General features: G+C 32.8%; 1 protein-coding gene across 1 annotated transcript; it reads left to right on the forward strand.

The window, feature by feature from the left end:
• Positions 1–459: 459 nt before the first annotated feature.
• On the forward strand, positions 460–15,032 carry LOC132748911 (protein Dr1-like). The gene is made up of 4 exons (XM_060738581.1): positions 460–622; positions 11,837–12,151; positions 12,992–13,155; positions 14,688–15,032. Exons 2-4 carry the CDS (start codon positions 11,920–11,922, stop codon positions 14,817–14,819), a joined length of 528 nt encoding a protein of 175 aa, XP_060594564.1. The 5' UTR covers positions 460–622; positions 11,837–11,919; the 3' UTR covers positions 14,820–15,032.
• Positions 15,033–17,440: the final 2,408 nt, after the last annotated feature.

The following is a 17,440-nucleotide window of genomic DNA, read 5'->3' on the forward strand; positions in this document are numbered from 1 at the left end:
AGTTTCATCAACTGGCTTGAATATAATAAACACATACTCGTTCATAAGACAAGTTTTGACAATTTCTGTAACCATATATTCTAACACGACACGCATTTTTCCCTATTGAACATAGAAGAACCGAAAGTGTGTGTTATTATGCAATAGAGTCACTGTTTGGCGTTCTATATTTAGACATGTGATAGAATTTCAAGCTCCTGTGATATATAAGGGCATAAACCACTCTCGGTGGTGAGCTATCTTCCCACAGACAGGGTTTGTGTGCCTAACAACGTTACAAAAATAAAATTATTTTATCAAAATGTCATCAGTAAGTTTAATTTATTTTATTGTTCGATTCTTACTGAAAAATTCTGTAAAACATGAAGTTATTAATAGTTTTTTATGTCCGGTAGAGTCACGTACAATTTCTGTAACGGATACTGGAATATAACTAAGCCAGTGGAAGAAAATATCTTACCTCCCTTTTTAGAAACACGCCATTTGCAGTACTTTATGAATTTTGTTTTGGCGGAAACAAAATATTCCAAAAGAGAATACAGACATCATTTAGCTGTGTTTACTAAATAAATTAAGTAAAGAAAAACATTTAATTACTTAGATTTAAAAAGATTTTATCGGGGTAAGCTAGTCCTAAAAATATTACGTTGCTTTGAAAGTTCGAGATATTTTTTACGTTTTGGCACGGCAAAGCCATACTGGTTTGGGAGATAAACCACAGGTGCTAGTGGCATTGATTTGACCTAATTAAAATGTGTTTGACCTTTGTTAAAAAAAAAAAAAAAAAATCCTAAAATGTGTTTGACTTTGTTATTTATACAAAAATTATCAATATATTAAAAAAAAAAAAAAATTAAAAATTTTTTTTTTCACTGTTATATTATTATTGACAAGGTATGCAACATTCAGGTACGAAAATTATGGGTACGCCGGTTATCTGTGTAAAATTTTTCACCGGGCGGTAATATCGTCGGATTTTTGCATGGAATCAATTCACAATATATTTTTCTATTACAATTTACTATTTGCAGATCCCCAATTAACCGCTAGTTAATGTTTTAAAGCCCGAAAGTAAGAAATCACCCAGGTCCGAAAGATGAGACCGTCATGACATGTATATTGTAAGCTGGTATTTACGCTTGAAATACATCAACAAAGAGATCAAACGGGTCGAACTCACATGCAAACAACTGGATTTTACATACTTTTGATTGGTTTTATCCTCCACGAGTGGCACTAAGTCCTATGTGCCCGTATTTTAAGAAAAATACTACATGTATAAGGTAATTCCTAAATCGGAAGTGTTCTCCGCAACACGTGCTTGGTTCCCTGTTCCGCTCTTTGTCAATGTATGTGAAAGGGAAGCCGGAGAATACTTCCGGTGGGAATTACCTTCTAAAAATATCGTCTACATGTAGGATATTTCTTTAAATACAGGCTCATAGGACTAAGTTCGATTCGTGGAGGATAAAACCATTTAAAAGTATGTAAAATTCAGTTGTTTGCATGTGAGTTCGACCCGTTTGATCTCTTTGTTGATGTATTTCAAGCGTAAATACCAGCTTACAATGTACATGTCATGACGGTCTCATCTTTCGGACCTGGGTGATTTCTTACTTTCGGGCTTTAAAACATTAACTAGCGGTTAATTGGGGATCTGTAAATAGTAAATTGTAATAGAAAAATATATTGTGCATTGATTCCATGCAAAAATCCGACGATATTACCGCCCGGTGAAAAATTTTAACACAGATAACCGGCGTACCCATAATTTTCGTACCTGAATGTTGCATACCTTGTCAATAATAATATAACAGAAAAAAAAATTTTTTTTTTAAATTTTTTTTTTTAATATATTGATATTTTATTGTATAAATAACAAGGTCAAACACATTTTAATTAGGTCAAATCAATGCCACTAGCACCTGTGAGATAAACTCGGCCGAAAATCAGTGTTTTGGGGGCATATTTCATTTATTTGTTTACGTATTCTGATGAATCTTGCACCATAATAAACTTCAGCTCTTCGATTTTCCGGTATCACCATAAAAGTTATATTTAGAAACATAACGGGTAATTTTGAGAGGCCCTGGAAGAGGTACGTAAAGGGATATTTTTAACGCGCGCGAGTAGATAATTCCGGCTCTTTGTTTTGCTTCTTAAATGAGTAAGTTAAAACGTAAAATAACATGTTTAGACATTTTATTATTTCTTTGCTGTCCATTTATGTCAAATAAAAATATTTGTTACCAAAATTGTTGAGCATTACGTTCGTATGATAACACGATATTTATATGCAACGGACTTGTAACATGTTAATCATTTTTACGTGTAAAAACACATGCATTATTATTTATTAACATATAACGAAATATGTGGTAAAAGAATTAGTGATTCAGATTTATTTTTGCTTAGCTTAACAGAGTGAAGAAGAAATTAATTTAGTGGTATTCAACTTACACATTAACATATAAAAGGAGCATTTACCATCAGTCTTTCAATCCATTTCACTTAAAGATTACAATTGTGTAATCAGCCTTTTTTCTGAGTTAGCAAGAATTTCATCCACAAAATGTATACGGATGTAGTCGGTCGAAATATAAAAGTACCCCTGTGCGAGCCTCAAAATGAGCACCTGCTGCACATGCGCACAACAATGGGATTCCCGTACTTTTTAAAGGCATGTTTTGTAAACAAACAGGTAAAAGTGTGTGTTATTTTTTAAATACCTTACCAAACTTGACAAAATTTCCAGATATTGTCGAATTCCAGCAATAGTATGAGATGGTGAGCTTGATTAGATTAAAAATTCTGATACATTGTAATTCGATTTAATTATAAAAAGCCGAGTTTATCAACCAGCCGAAGTTATCTCCCCAACCAGTATCGAAAGTGCTCATAAACCTATAGCATGTACCGAAAGAAATCTTACTTATTTCCAATTGACTACAGTAGTGTTAAAATTAGTAAAAAATGAGATTGACATTATGTTAGTCATATACCTAAACACGAAAAATTTTGTGCAAAATATTTTTAACGTAGATTCAAATATGGAATGTTCAGCATTTTACTCATTTTTGCAAAAAGCCACAATAGTTCATTAAAATGTACAGTATGCATATGTCTGAAATGACCATAATTTTCTACATTTCTTGTTTGCTGAAAAAAATGAGTTACAAAGTGAAGATAGTTTAAATATTTAAGATTGAGCAATACAACATTTAGTAATCTTACTTAGAACATGAGAAATTAGAGTGTAGGCTAACACATGGTACAGCTCATGGAATGTTCACAAAATATGTGATTGATAGTACAAACATAAAACATTTATCATTACCTAAGTGAATTTTAAGTCCATTCCCATTACACTATACTGTAAAATCATTATTATTTGTGGGGCACAAATAAATTCTGTATCAGGGGGCAACCCTCTCATACCTTTAATTGGGTAAATAAATGGGGTTACCCAGTTGGTGCCTCAGAAAAAAAAGTGTGGCTTTCATTGGTAGGTTAATCAACAAATTTAAGATCCGACAAAATTTTATTCCAACAAATACTCCTTTCCATATCTCTATTGTTTATAAATATGAGTTGGCGGTTTACTGGCCCATAATTGTGTTATGAATGTATACAAATAATTAGGTTTGTGACTGATTAAATCCATAAATACATGTTGTTTAGGTTTGCATCATGTAAGAAACTTGACATAAAAGTCGATTATATGTCTTCAATTTGCTGTCACAAATGTCGGGGGCATATACACCACATGTGGTCTACTTGATCGCTATAGGGTACTTGATTGTGTTAACCTATTTTGGTCAATATGGGAACCCAGTGCATCAATTAACACCAATAAAAATTGTCAGTTTACAGCTATTAATTGTTAATCTAAATTGACTTTTGAAAATATCTTTGATATTAATAAGGTAAGAAATGTACACAAAACAATCAAATAATATCGATCGCTAAAACAGACAAATTATTTTGTCGCATTTTAACAATTGTTGAATTGATCCAATTTAAATGAATTTTAAGCTGTATATGTGCGACTGCTATTACGTAAACTTAAAAGAAGCCGCCGACTTTTTATTAGATCCACATATATTTAAATAAGTGGAGTGGACTTAGAATTCATTTCTAACTTAGGATAAACATGATAAATGTTTTTCTCAATTTCTGCTATCAAACACATATTTTGAACTACCCACATACCTTGATTGATGACTGGACATGAAATATATCCTGTAACAGACCATATCCTATATTAATTTTGTATTTGTCACATTTTGTGGCTTTGAAATAATGATAACAAGTTTACAAATGTATTTGTGTTGACACATACACAGGAGTTATTTTATTCTATAATTCTTAAATGAATTTATTGTTATTGGCATGTGCAAATTCAGCATAGATCAAACTTTTGCACTGAAAGTCCAGATCCATACCTCAATCTTTTGAAATAGCACAATTTTGTGCTTCATGTAAACTTCTCATATGTGGGGGATGTTACATGTAGTAAGTCTGTTACAAATTCTTGTTTATAATTAATTAACATGGATTGTTAGTGCTATTTTCAATGCATAAATTTCTTTCATTGTTCACTTCATAGTTCTGATTATTTTACCTACACCTATCAGACTATTTAAAGTGGTTTCCTTTTAGCTTGATGATAAATGTTTAAAAATAAATTAATCTATATAAACAGTTTTTGTTTAAGATAAACTTTACATAGTTACACAATGTTTATTCATGCTATATAAGTTGATAGATTAAATAATACTAAATATTTTGAAGAAGAGACAATTATTGAGTGTAAATCTTTAACAGAAGAAACTATTTTTTAATCTCTAATATTCTTTTCGATGGCTCAGCGCAAAACTCAGCTAACATCATTTTTTGAAATTTTACAGGAGGGTGAAAAAACTGTCTTATTTTTTACCCTGCTGATATCTTTTAAATATTCTATTATTTCTGTATCATGCTAAAGGCCTTGAAACTTACATGATAAGTCATTTTCAAGTGGAATTAATTTTTAATGGTTTAAAAGCAATTATTTGAGTTAGCATGGGTTTTGCGCTGAAAATCAAAGACTTTTCTTAAAACAAGTGAGTGCAAAACTAGGCTAAGTCAACTTGGATGAGTTTTGCACTTGCAAATGAATGATATGTTGGAACAAAAGTTGTAAAATGTGTGCTAAGTCAAGTTAACATAATTTACAAATCTATTTGATTTATATAATAAGAGGAAAAATTATATACAATGAACATTCTGAAACAGTTCAATTAATTTACTTGTCAAAGTTGATATTTCTATTTCTCTATTAAATAGTTATTTTACAATGCAACTTATGTAACTTAAGCTACAGTCTCACTTACATCCCGGTAGACGTCCGGGGTGATCCGGGAACGACCGGGGTACGACCGGGAACAACAGGGGTACATCCGTAACTCTGCCGGCAACGTCCTGGATGATCCGGGATAATCCGGGAACATCCGGCATTCGACCCCAGATGGAATAAAATATTTAATATCACCGGGGTGGTCCGGGATGATCCGGGAATGTATAGCTTTGCCGGCTTCATCCTTAACTCTGCCGGGAACGACCGGGGTTATACCAAGAAAGCACCGTAGCTCTGCCGGCACAAACCGGGGATGATCCGGGGTATGATATAGCCGGTAGAGCTACGGTAGAGCCCCGGTATATGCCGGCAGAGCTCCGGTAACTACAGGCAGAGCCCCGGAGGATTAAGGTAGAGCTACGGTTGATCCCGGTAGAGCCCCGGCAAAGCCCGGATCATTTCAGAAGAACAAGGACAATTTGCGATGATTGAACTTGTTTGTATTAAAAGCCTTCGCATTTCCCTTCTATCCAGTATGGCATAAGGATGTTTCAGAAAATCATCATGAATTACTATTCTGGAACAATAGATATTATATTAAATAAAAATTATGTATCAAAGTTATCATTTTCGGGCGTTTTCAATCCACAGGGGTTCTACCGGGGCTCTGCCTGGATCGTCCTGGGCTCTGCCGGGGCTCTGCCTGGATCGACCAGGGCTCTGCCTGGGTCAACCGGGGCTCTTCCGGCGTCATCCGGGAACGACCGGGGAAGCACCGGCATGAACCGTAGCTTCACCTGGGCTCTGCCTGGATGATCCGGAGCGCATCCTGGGTGGTTAGTAGGGAACTACGGTAGTGCTGCCGGGGTAAGTGTGACCGCAAAAATAATTTCATCCCGGATCGTCCCGGTAACTTACCGGGATGGTCCTGGGCTCTGCCGGGAGTAAGTGAGACCGAGGCTTTAGACTGAACATTAAGTGACTTATCATACACTTGCAGTCTTATAAAATGGAAATGTTAGGAATAAGGAATTAAACCTGAAGTGCAAAAATAAATAAGACCTTTGTACAGTTTAGGTAATTTTTGCACAAGCAATGAGCACAATTTGAACTAAATCTTTGTTATTCATTTTCTTTACATGGTATGGTGTTTTTAAAGTGAGCTGTTGTGGTTTAAGTTGCTCTCTGAGAGAGCCTGCTTTATAAATGACAATAAATATTTGAGAAATTAGCTGATTCGATACCGGCATGGCACAAACTGTTTCTCATTTTTAGTATATACTATATTTGTTCCTCTCCACTAATAATAAATTAAATTTTTAGATAGTATACCACATTATAGAAACATTGCTCTACCTTTCTTTAGCTTTGAAGTTTTTATTGTAGAATACAAATTATTAATTCCCCTTTTAAATGTTTCATCTTAAAATTTATGAAAAGCTTCACTTGAAATTTCACTTGATCTTTAAATGACTTATTCTTTGAATGCAATAATATGATCAAACCCTTGTTATGATACTACCACAATATATTGTGAAATTATAGTAAACCTGTAATGGAATATATTGATTGCTATGAAAAAAATGTTATAAAAAGTGGAAAGTATTAGCTATGAACAGATGTTTGAAATGTTTTTATATAATTTATTATATCACATCTAAAGTTAAAACTGTATCAAAAATAAAAATATTTGGACTATGTGATATTTACTGGAGCCATACTGGCTGAGTAGGAGTATGTTATAATAAGCCAGGTCCATAGACTTTCTTACTGAAATTCTAACACTGGAACTGATTTATTATGTATAGCATCAAAAATTCTACATTTGGTAAATCTAAGTTGTCTGATAATCCTACGATCCCACCCCCACCCCCCTGTTTTCTGCTTTGTATACCTCTAGTGCATTAGTATTTTTGACAGAGAGAACACTATCGGAATCCAGAATTACACAAGATGTTAAAAAATGCAATTTGCAAAACATTGTTTTTGACTGGTTTAGGTATTAAAGTGTTAGTAAGTCTTACTAAATTCAATATAAACATTTTAATAATGAAATGGTCCATTACTCTGGATACCTTTATCTTATTTTACCAATGATAACTTTATAAGATTAATTAAAGATAACAGACACACAAGTATTTTTATGCAAGTTGATAAGATTACTTTAGAAATGTGAAGAAAACATTGCAAACAAGATAACAAGTGCCTATTTCTATGAATAAACAGAATGGTGATGAAAAAATCTAATTCATAAACATTTAAAATCATATGATAATAAATAATGTGTTAAATTTTTGTATAATTATAATATTATCAATTAAGAGATTTTCATTTAATATGATTTTGGAATGGAAACGTTTCAAATGATTAAGAAAATTGAAAAACCTTTAACCTTTGTTTTTATTATTCTCTTACAGTGTAAAATCAAATTCAGCTGTGGTTTTCTGCCATTATTAAAGCATTAATTTGTGTTCAAGTCTGACTTTCTGAAGAAAAATTGTAGAAGGTTTTATGCAAATATTTAAGTTATTAGAATTTTGATTAATATTAGGATCCAGTGATCTTAGATGTAACAATAATATTCCGCAACCGTATTAATGTCAAGCTCTGAATTTTAATCCAGTAAAAGTTACAGCCTTACTATTAATACATGTATATAAAATTCATCAGTTTGTTATTTTATTAACACTATTTTTTAGCTTACTCTGTAAAACAATAGTATAAGAATAAACCTGAATTACAATTTTAAATATTAAAAGATTTCAACATTATTTTAAAGTTCAACTATTGAATAATATTACATTAATATAGAAAATTCACAGCTTTCACATGTATTTAACTGTGATTTACTTTTATGTTTAAAATTTGTTAAACATATCTTTCATTTAATCTGGACTAGGTATTGCAATGAAAAATTTAATAGTGTGATTATATTGCAATATATACAGACATTATTGCATATTATACAAATATGTACTTTTTAGCTGGTGAATATAGTGTGATATGTACTGAAAAAATTAATATTGACCGAGGTGATTCTTTAGCCAAGGTCAATATTAATTTATCAGTACATATCACACTATATTCACCAGCTAAAAAGTACATATCTGTTTTATAATATAATTTATAAATAGCTTTTATATGGCTTATTAATTCTGCCATTGCCTACAATGGAAATTGACATTTTTAGCTTGTCTTATTTTTCCATTAATTGGCCCTATCTTTTAAATGAGTGCATTAGCAAGCTCATTTTTAGTGTTCTTTAAAATGTTATGACTAATTTGACTCTTATTTAAGAGTCATCCAATTTTATTTTTTTAGAATAATATATACATGGTACAACAAACTTGGCGTGATGTTGCGTCATAGTCTCATATCTTTCAGGAAATTTCCAGAAAATCTATTTTAGATTATATAATAATGTGATTTATCACATACCCGTGCCGCTTTTGCAACTCGGTAAAAATGATATTGCACGTGACATCATTTGCATATAAAAACATAGAGTTAAGACTCCCTATATGTTAGCGTTACACAATAGGCACATAATTGAAAAATTATTCTTTTTTCAATTTAAACACTCTTTATTTTTGGTATGTGATAAATAGAATATAGATTCATTTAAGTTTAATACTAAATTTATTAAACTCGTTGAATAAAATAATATAATCGCAAGAGGCTCGCATAATATAATTTCATTTAACTTGTCCAATGAATTTCATTATTAAACTTACACTCATTCAATATCCTCTATATATTGCGATATTAACAGACATATTGCATATTGTGATATATTACAATATTAACAGACATATTGTAGTAAGTTATGAACTAAGTAAAATGCTTAAAATCAAGGGTAAGATCTACATAAACTTGACTTCATAGTTTTATTCTTATAATTATCTATTTATGAGAGGCCCTTTTATTTTGTTAAAAGTGATACTGTTTCTAAAGGAGTTTCAACAACTTTATGCAATATAATTTGAAGTCAAGCTATATATAAGCAGAGAATACTTCTTATTTTCCTTATTTATAAGGGTTTTATAAAAAGATAAATCAATAATTTTCGAGGTTCTACAGTTGATTGCATTGGTCAATACATATCATTTTTTAGTACATATCATATTCACCAGCTGAAATTTAGTCCCAATCTGTTTTATTATAAAATGTAAAAATTACTTCTATATGCCTTTTTAACCCTTTCGCTGCCAAAGGGTTATTGTTTTATTGTTAACCTATTTGCCAGAGGGGTTTTCTAAGAAATTACTCTATAATTTATTAATATAATTATTATTATTTGTTATAAGTATATATAATAATTATATATGTTTCCAAATCTGTTAATATAATAATAATTATTGTCCATGGTATAATTTTCTTTATATTTATTATTACTTTTATTATTATTATTATTTATTTATTATTATAACTATAATATTAATTGAAACGGCTAAAGCCGTCCATATGGCAAATACACCGAAAATAACAGGTACAGCTTAAGCCGTCTTTATGGCAGTGAAAGGGTTAATTTGGTTCTGAATAACACACAATTCTAGATTTTTAATTGTCCCTAACTTTGGTTAGGGTCTGTCAAAGAATGCACAGGAAAATCTAAATTCTTACTAGTCCTAAATTAATATGCCAAATTACAAAACAATGTTTCTTTTTATCTTTCATTTTAATTCATATATGACACTTATTTGAACAAAACTTCTCTTCAATAACAACAACAAATGGATATGATGTCAAGTCATAACAGCAAAAATTGTAGACTTCTTGCAATAGCTTCAAATGATGTCATACTAATGTATGACAACACTGAATTTAGGCTTTACAATATTCAAATGCTATAAGACTCATCAAAACTACTTCAAGTTCAAAGCAGAGAGGTACAAATGTAATTTAAAAGGAATATTCTATGTTGTAAAATTTAAAAGATAAAGAACTATATACTGTAAATTCATAATATTAACAAGCAATTATCATAGTATTGCAAGCAATCCATAAGTCCCCTACCGGTAAGAGCCCAAGCAACATTCTGAAGGGCCATTCACTTAGGTTCCTATTTTAAGTAAATCTGTTGAAAAAAGTTCTTTAAAAGAGATCACAGGAAACAGTTTTAATGTACAGACAGACGGACTGAAGGACACTCTAAAGTTATTTTTTAAACATCCCTGTTATCAAAATATAACATTTTTAAAATCCTATCATGATTGAAGAAGTTGGAGTAAAAATTACCAATTTCTCAAAAAAAAGTCTAAGTTCAAAAGGGGCATAATTCTGGAAATAGTCTTGCTAGAGTATTGAACACTCACAAATGTTGAGTGACAATAAGAAACATTTATATGAAGTTTGAAGTAGATACATTCAGAAAAAGAAGTTATTAAAAAAAAACAATGTTTTTTTCATGAAAAATTTTAAAGTTCAAGGGAGGTAATTCTGATAAATTTTGTACTAGAGTTGTAAACCTTGCCACATATTGATATGGTTGATGACAAGCAACTTATATTTAAAGTTTGAAGAAAATACCTTAAGAAATAAAGAACTTATAGTGAAAAAACTTAAAAACTAGAATAAGAAATCTTGAAATTCAGTCTATTTGTTGCCATAGCAACCAGAATTTTCAACATAGGAAGATAAGAAAAGGATGTGCATAATTTCCATACTGCCATCTACCCATATGTCAAGTTTCATAAACATATTTTCAGTACTTTTTGTGTTATCACTGGATCCAGGTTATGTGTAAATTTGCCATATTTTCAGTCTATTTGTTGCCATAGCAACCAGAATTTTCAACATAGGAAAGAAAAGAAAAAGACGTGCATAATCTCCATACTGCCATCTATCCATATATCAAGTTTCATAAAAATATTTTCAGTACTTTTTGTGTTATCGCGGGATCCAGTTTATGTGTAAAATTTGTCATATTTTCAGTCTATTTGTTGCCATAGCAACCAGAATTTTCAACATAGGAAGAAAAAAAAAAGACGTGCATAATCTCCATACTGCCATCTATCCATATATCAAGTTTCATTAAAATATTTTCAGTACTTTTTGCGTTATCGCGGGATCCAGTTTTGTGGACGGACTGACGGACGGACGGACGGACGGACTGACGGACAGACGGACGGAGGGTAAACCTAAAGTCCCCTCCGGTAAACCGGTAGGGGACTAATTAGTGCAACACTAAGCTAAGTCATGTTAGACTAGTTTTGCACTGGTGATTTTTTTGTGGGTTGAAAAAAAAATTGGTGCAAAACTCATACTAACTTGACTTAACCCAGTTTTGCAGTAACTAATTTGATCAGTTTGACTTAGCATGTTTACTTAAAATTTAAATATAATTACTAATACAGGGAATATGTTCAAAATATTTATAGGGATAAAGGGATGTTTGATTAGCTTTCAGAATTTATCAAAAAGTCCTTTTGGGTGAAATATGGACGTAGCTGAGTTTTGCGCTGAGCCATCGTTTTGTCTTTTTTTTTTTGTTTACAGGTGGACAATTTTTTATTTCTATTGATCAAGTTCAGTATGTGGTGAGTAAGTTTGGTGAGCAACCCCTGTGAAATCTGTACAAGATGTCTGCGGCAAGCATGGCAGAGAACAGGGACGATGATGAACTCAGCATACCGAGGGCGTCACTTAACAAAATGATAAAGGAGATTATACCTAATGTGAGAGTGGCCAACGATGCCCGAGAACTGATACTAAACTGTTGTACAGAGTTTATACACCTTGTGTCAACAGAAGCCAATGAAATCTGCAATAAACAGTTCAAGAAAACTATCTCTCCTGAACATATACTAGCTGGTAACTAACTTACAGTCTTTTATATGCTTATGGGTCAAAACATGTTTATTATCATGTTTATTATCAGGGCTTTTTCGTGTTCTGTAGAAGGGGTGGTTTAGGGAAGGCTTCCCTAAAGAATTGATTTTTTAAATCATGCAGTTTTCTCCAAAAATTGAATTTACATAACATTTTTCTGCCCCTTTTGCAATTACCGTATACCATATAATTTTCCCCAAAAATTAAGGGCAGGGCTGCTTCCCCAACCTGCGGGAAAAAAGCTCTGATTATTATTTATAAAAGATATGAAAATTTTTTAAAGGCTGCATGCCTCCACATTAGCCAAAATAGTTCAAGAAATCAACCTTGAGAAAAATGTAATTAGATTTTAAGAATAATTTAGATATGCTATACAATATATGCAATTAATGACTGATATGCAGTATTTATCAACATATTTCTGTGTGACTGACACAGAAAGGGCTATTTTGCATATTCTGATCTAATTATGGTATTTTTCATAGATCTTAAGTGTTAATAGTATCCAAAGTGATTTATTTTCTATTGTTTTTATCATTATTTTAAAGTCTTAGGGCAACCGCCTCCGTGGTTGAGGGGTTAGAGTCAATGACTTCTAATCCAGTTACCTCTTTGGCGGGGGTTCGATCCCCAGGAGATGCTTTGGTAGTTTAGCGCGGAGGAAGGTAGTCTAGTACTGGTGTAACTCTCCAGGAATGATGGTTAGGAAACTACTCGCCTATATGACTGAAATACTTTTGGGAAAAGGCATAAAATGAAACAAACAAACAAACAAAGAGTTAGAAAATGTGTCCATTGTTGGCCAATCCACTTTAATTTCAGCATTAGACACTCTAGGATTCGGAGCATACAAGGAAGATGCTACAGAAGTTTTAAAAGAAGCAAAAGCCGTTGCTGCAAAGAAAAGGCGGGGCAGTTCTAGACTGGAAAATCTTGGTATACCCGAGGAGGAGTTACTCAGGCAACAACAGGAATTGTTTGCACGGGTTGGTTTACATATTTAAGTCATTTGCTCTAATTAAATTAATATAAAATATAGGAGGGGCATATTTTAATTAGTGGCAACGGCAGCACATTTTTATGAATAAGTCATACCTGTGAAAAATGATTACTTATAAGAGTCCTTCAAAATATTCAACATCGACCTCCACACACTTTTCCAGCCTCAGAATCCAGTCCAACAAAGGCATTTTGAACTGTTTTTTGGGTAAACTGTTTATACACTGGTAGAGAGCGCTTCCAACTGCACTACAGGTTTCGAACATTGCCGGGAAGGCAAGATTTGTTGTACGAATTTAACCAAAAGTCACAAGGAGAGGTCAGGACTATAAGCAATGTAAGTGAGTTGTAGCAAAAACTCAATTATCTGTTCCTCTCAATAAGCTTGTACCAAGGCTGACCATTGTGCAGGTGCATTATCATTGAGTAATGTGTATCCCAGACCTTGGGTTCTTTGTCTTGTAATGACTAACTACAGCAGTGAGAACATGATCGAGGCACAGTGACATTGGCCACTATTCCATCACTGTCAAAAAAAAGAGCATGCATAACTTTTTTTAACGCTCCTGCTTCATCTAGCAACAAGTGGGCAATCACTGTTTTTACCCTACCTATATTTTGTTCCTGCTCAAAAAGATAAAGCCATGTTTCATTCCCTGTGACAGTTTCTCTCAGGGCATCCAGAGTCTCGATCTTTGAACCTAGTCAATAAGTCCGAGGCTTTTTCAACCTGCTCTCTTTTCTGGTCAGAAGTTAACAAATGTGGGATCCCAGGGGCACACACATTCCATAACTTTAACTTTTCTTTCAAGATGGAAAACACATAGCACTTAAAGGCCCGATATGCCACTTATCTCGTCCACAGTATATCTAGCATCTTCATCAACTATGTTTTTCTTTTTCAGAGGTAGTGAAAATTGGCTTCTAGTGCAGGGATCATCCTTAACATTAGTTTTACATTACATAAACATTGTTGCCCACCTGGCAATTGTACAATATGGAAGGGCATTTTCTCCATAAACTAACTCTAGATCCGTTTTTATTTCTGATAATTATGCATTTATCCAATAACCCCTGAATTTTGCTATAGCATGAATAAGTTCTTTGCTCCTCTCTCAAAGCACAATGCATCTTAGCCATGTTCAAAACAAGTATACAAAACCACATGTAATTTAAATCTGACACCTGCTCAAATCTTTGTGCATGTGCACATCTTGCGAAAATATGTTGGTTAGAAAAATCAAGTCTTTCCGACAGTATATTATACATGTACTTTCACATGCAAATCATGGTTAAATTTAGTTGTTGTCACTTATTAAAATATGCCCCTCTGACATTTAATGATAGTCATTCTTGGCTCATTTAGCCTTATTTCTCAAAAACAACTTACGTGTTTTTAATCCATTATTTACATGTTACTCAACACATGTTTGACATTTCTAAAAAAAAAAAAATTTAAATGAATATTTGAGGCATTATGTGCCTTTAAAGTAATGAGAAATTTCTCTGTACACTTCAGGCAAGACAAGAGCAGGCTCAGTTAGAGCAACAACAGTGGCAGCAGATGCAACAAGCACTACAACAACAACAGCAACAACAACAACAACAAAGCGCCAATAATGGAGAGGACGATGATGATGATTATTCATAATTCATAAAATATCGCTTTGTGGGACATGAAATAATGTTTTGTGTGACATAAAATAATGACTTGTGTGACATGCAATATTACTTTGTGTGACATGAAATAATGACTTGTGTGACATGAAGTAATGATTTGTGTAATGGACATAAATACTGTTGTTTTAGTGAGCATGTTTTGTGATGATGTTTTCAAATAAATAATAAATGCAAAAAAAAGGAACAATAACCTTTTAATTTCATTAGCTCAGCAATGCGTACCAGTGCTACAAGGTTACCTTTTGTGACAGCATGATGTGACTGATGTTCATCACCTTTTATGGATCATAATCCACGATTTATCATGCCCTCCCTCCCCCCCCCATAGAAGTGGGGGTATATTGCTTTGCATTTGTCTGTCAGTCCGTAGACCAAATGGTTTCCAATCAATAACTAAAGAACGCTAAGGCCTAGGAATTTTAAACTTGGTATGTACATTGGTCATGAGCAGTAAATGACCCCTGTAGATTTTGAGGTCAAGGGGTAAAAGGTCAAGGTCACATTTACCTTGTAGGTAAAAACGGTTTTAGATCAATAATTCAACAGCCCATGTGCTCTGGAACTTAAAGTCCTAGAGCTTACATGTAGACAGTTTACACTCAGTATTGCCTACAAGGCCTAGAAGACCTCTACAAAAGTTTGTATAAAATTATGCCCCTAGGGACTGACCATTGTCCCACCATGGACTTCTTAAAAATAGAGCTTTGATTTCTGGCTAAAAAAAGTGGCGTGGTCTTCTACAAGTGATATTATCAAGCCCCAGGATTATAATTTGACCCCATCCTGGTGATTTTGTTCATAAAGACTTTATTTAAAGCACATCTAAATCTTCCTCTTAGAACACAATGCTTACGGCCTAGATATTTAGCTTTGATCATTTCATATTTAATTGCTACAAAAAATATACAAATTATACACTGTTTGGGTCACTTAATATTTACTCAACTAAAAATCCCTTAGTGTAGGTAGTTTTCATACCTCTACAAAACAGATCAGTGTATATTAATTATGGTCCATCCCAAGTCATTCAACTAGTCATCAACTAGTATTAGAAATAGATTTAAAAATCCTCTCTCCAGAAACTACATTACTCGAAGCTAAAGATATTTGGCATGTACCGTATATGTGGTTTTTTTCTGCGGTGACTTTATTTGGTGACTTTATTTCTGCGTTTCCTGCGGTCAGTTTCAGCACCGCAGAAATAAAAACAGCAGAATATTTCTCCATATTTTTTAATCTGGTACTAGTTGTGTACTGCATTATGATCTGTTTCGTCTACAGTAATAACGACTAACGGATTAGAACGGTTAACAGATTTTCAAGTTGAATGAAACTGCTGTCTGCTATGTATGTATTCTGTGTTTATAAGGATGTACTTATTGTTAATTATGCTAACTTAAGAATAAAGATATTTAAACAGCATATACTGTATAGTGTTTGCCGATATGCTAAAGATTTGTTTATCACTAAATCATACAAACTATTTCAACCCTTATACTGCTAAATAATCGTCATATACTTTTAATTGTCATTCTGATTTACGGTATTAAAACAGAACAGAAACATATCGTTCATTAGATTTTAGATTTAAACATACACATGTAGTTTATTATCTATACATGCATAACATTGAATTTAAAGGTCATGTCAATTAAATAATAAAATTAATATGAATATAAAATATTATTTACGTAAATGAAGGTATGTGTTGACAAACAAATTAACACCTTAAACAGTCGGCAATAAATAAAGAGTTTATGATAAGTCATTTTGTCGAAGTATATTTTCTCTCGAATTTTAAGTGCACATTTTATGAACATCACCAAAATTAAAATTGAGCCGCGTCACGACAAAACCAACATAATGGGTTAGCGATCAGCATGGATCTAGACCAGCCTGCGCATCCCCGCAGTCTGATCAGGATCCATGCTGTTCGCTATCGGTTTCTCTACTTGTTATAGAGTTTGTAAGCAAACAGCATGGATCCTGATCAGACTGCGCGGGATGCTGGTCGCAAACCCATTATGTTGGTTCTGTCGTGACACAGCTCAATTAAAGATACAACCAAGGTATAATATTCACACGTCATTTCACGCTGATCAAAAGATTATAATATAACATTCTATTGTTGTGCAATTATATTTGTTTGCAAACAGTTTTGTGGTGACGACGATAAACAAATGTGAATGTGTACATGCAAATAAAATAGAGTAATGTGACTTAGACTTTGATAAGAAGAGTCGCAGAATTTTAATCACGTTTTGTCCAAAGAATAGTCGCAGAATTTTAATCACGTTTTGTCCAAAGAATGTGCCGCAGAAATAAAGTCCGCAGAAATAAAAACATGCCAAAATTTGGAAAAACCGCAGAATTTTGGAGCCCGCAGAAAAAAACAACTTATACGGTATTATTAACCTATGGTTGTGTACATTATTTGTATAAACCTGGCTCCCAGGGTCAACTCGAGGTCATTACGTTTACAAAGACTTTCATAGGAAAACATGTTTTAAATCTTCCTTTCTAATATTTCTAGAGCAAACATATGACATTTAGCATTGCCAGAGGGCCTGTAAAACAAGCTGTATAGGTTAT

This window comes from Ruditapes philippinarum, unplaced genomic scaffold, assembly GCF_026571515.1.
Source record: "Ruditapes philippinarum isolate M1 unplaced genomic scaffold, ASM2657151v2 ctg12686_1_1_1_1, whole genome shotgun sequence".
In the NCBI taxonomy this organism is placed as follows: domain Eukaryota; kingdom Metazoa; phylum Mollusca; class Bivalvia; order Venerida; family Veneridae; genus Ruditapes; species Ruditapes philippinarum.

What these genes read in the sequence shown, in the direction of transcription:
- LOC132748911 (XM_060738581.1), top strand. Translation starts at nt 11,920, where the DNA reads ATGTCTGCGGCAAGCATGGCAGAGAACAGGGACGATGATGAACTCAGC. An exon ending in TCCTGAACATATACTAGCTG is followed by an intron (nt 12,152 to 12,991) that starts GTAACTAACTTA and finishes CTTTAATTTCAG; the next exon opens with CATTAGACACTCTAGGATTC. An exon ending in AACAGGAATTGTTTGCACGG is followed by an intron (nt 13,156 to 14,687) that starts GTTGGTTTACAT and finishes TGTACACTTCAG; the next exon opens with GCAAGACAAGAGCAGGCTCA.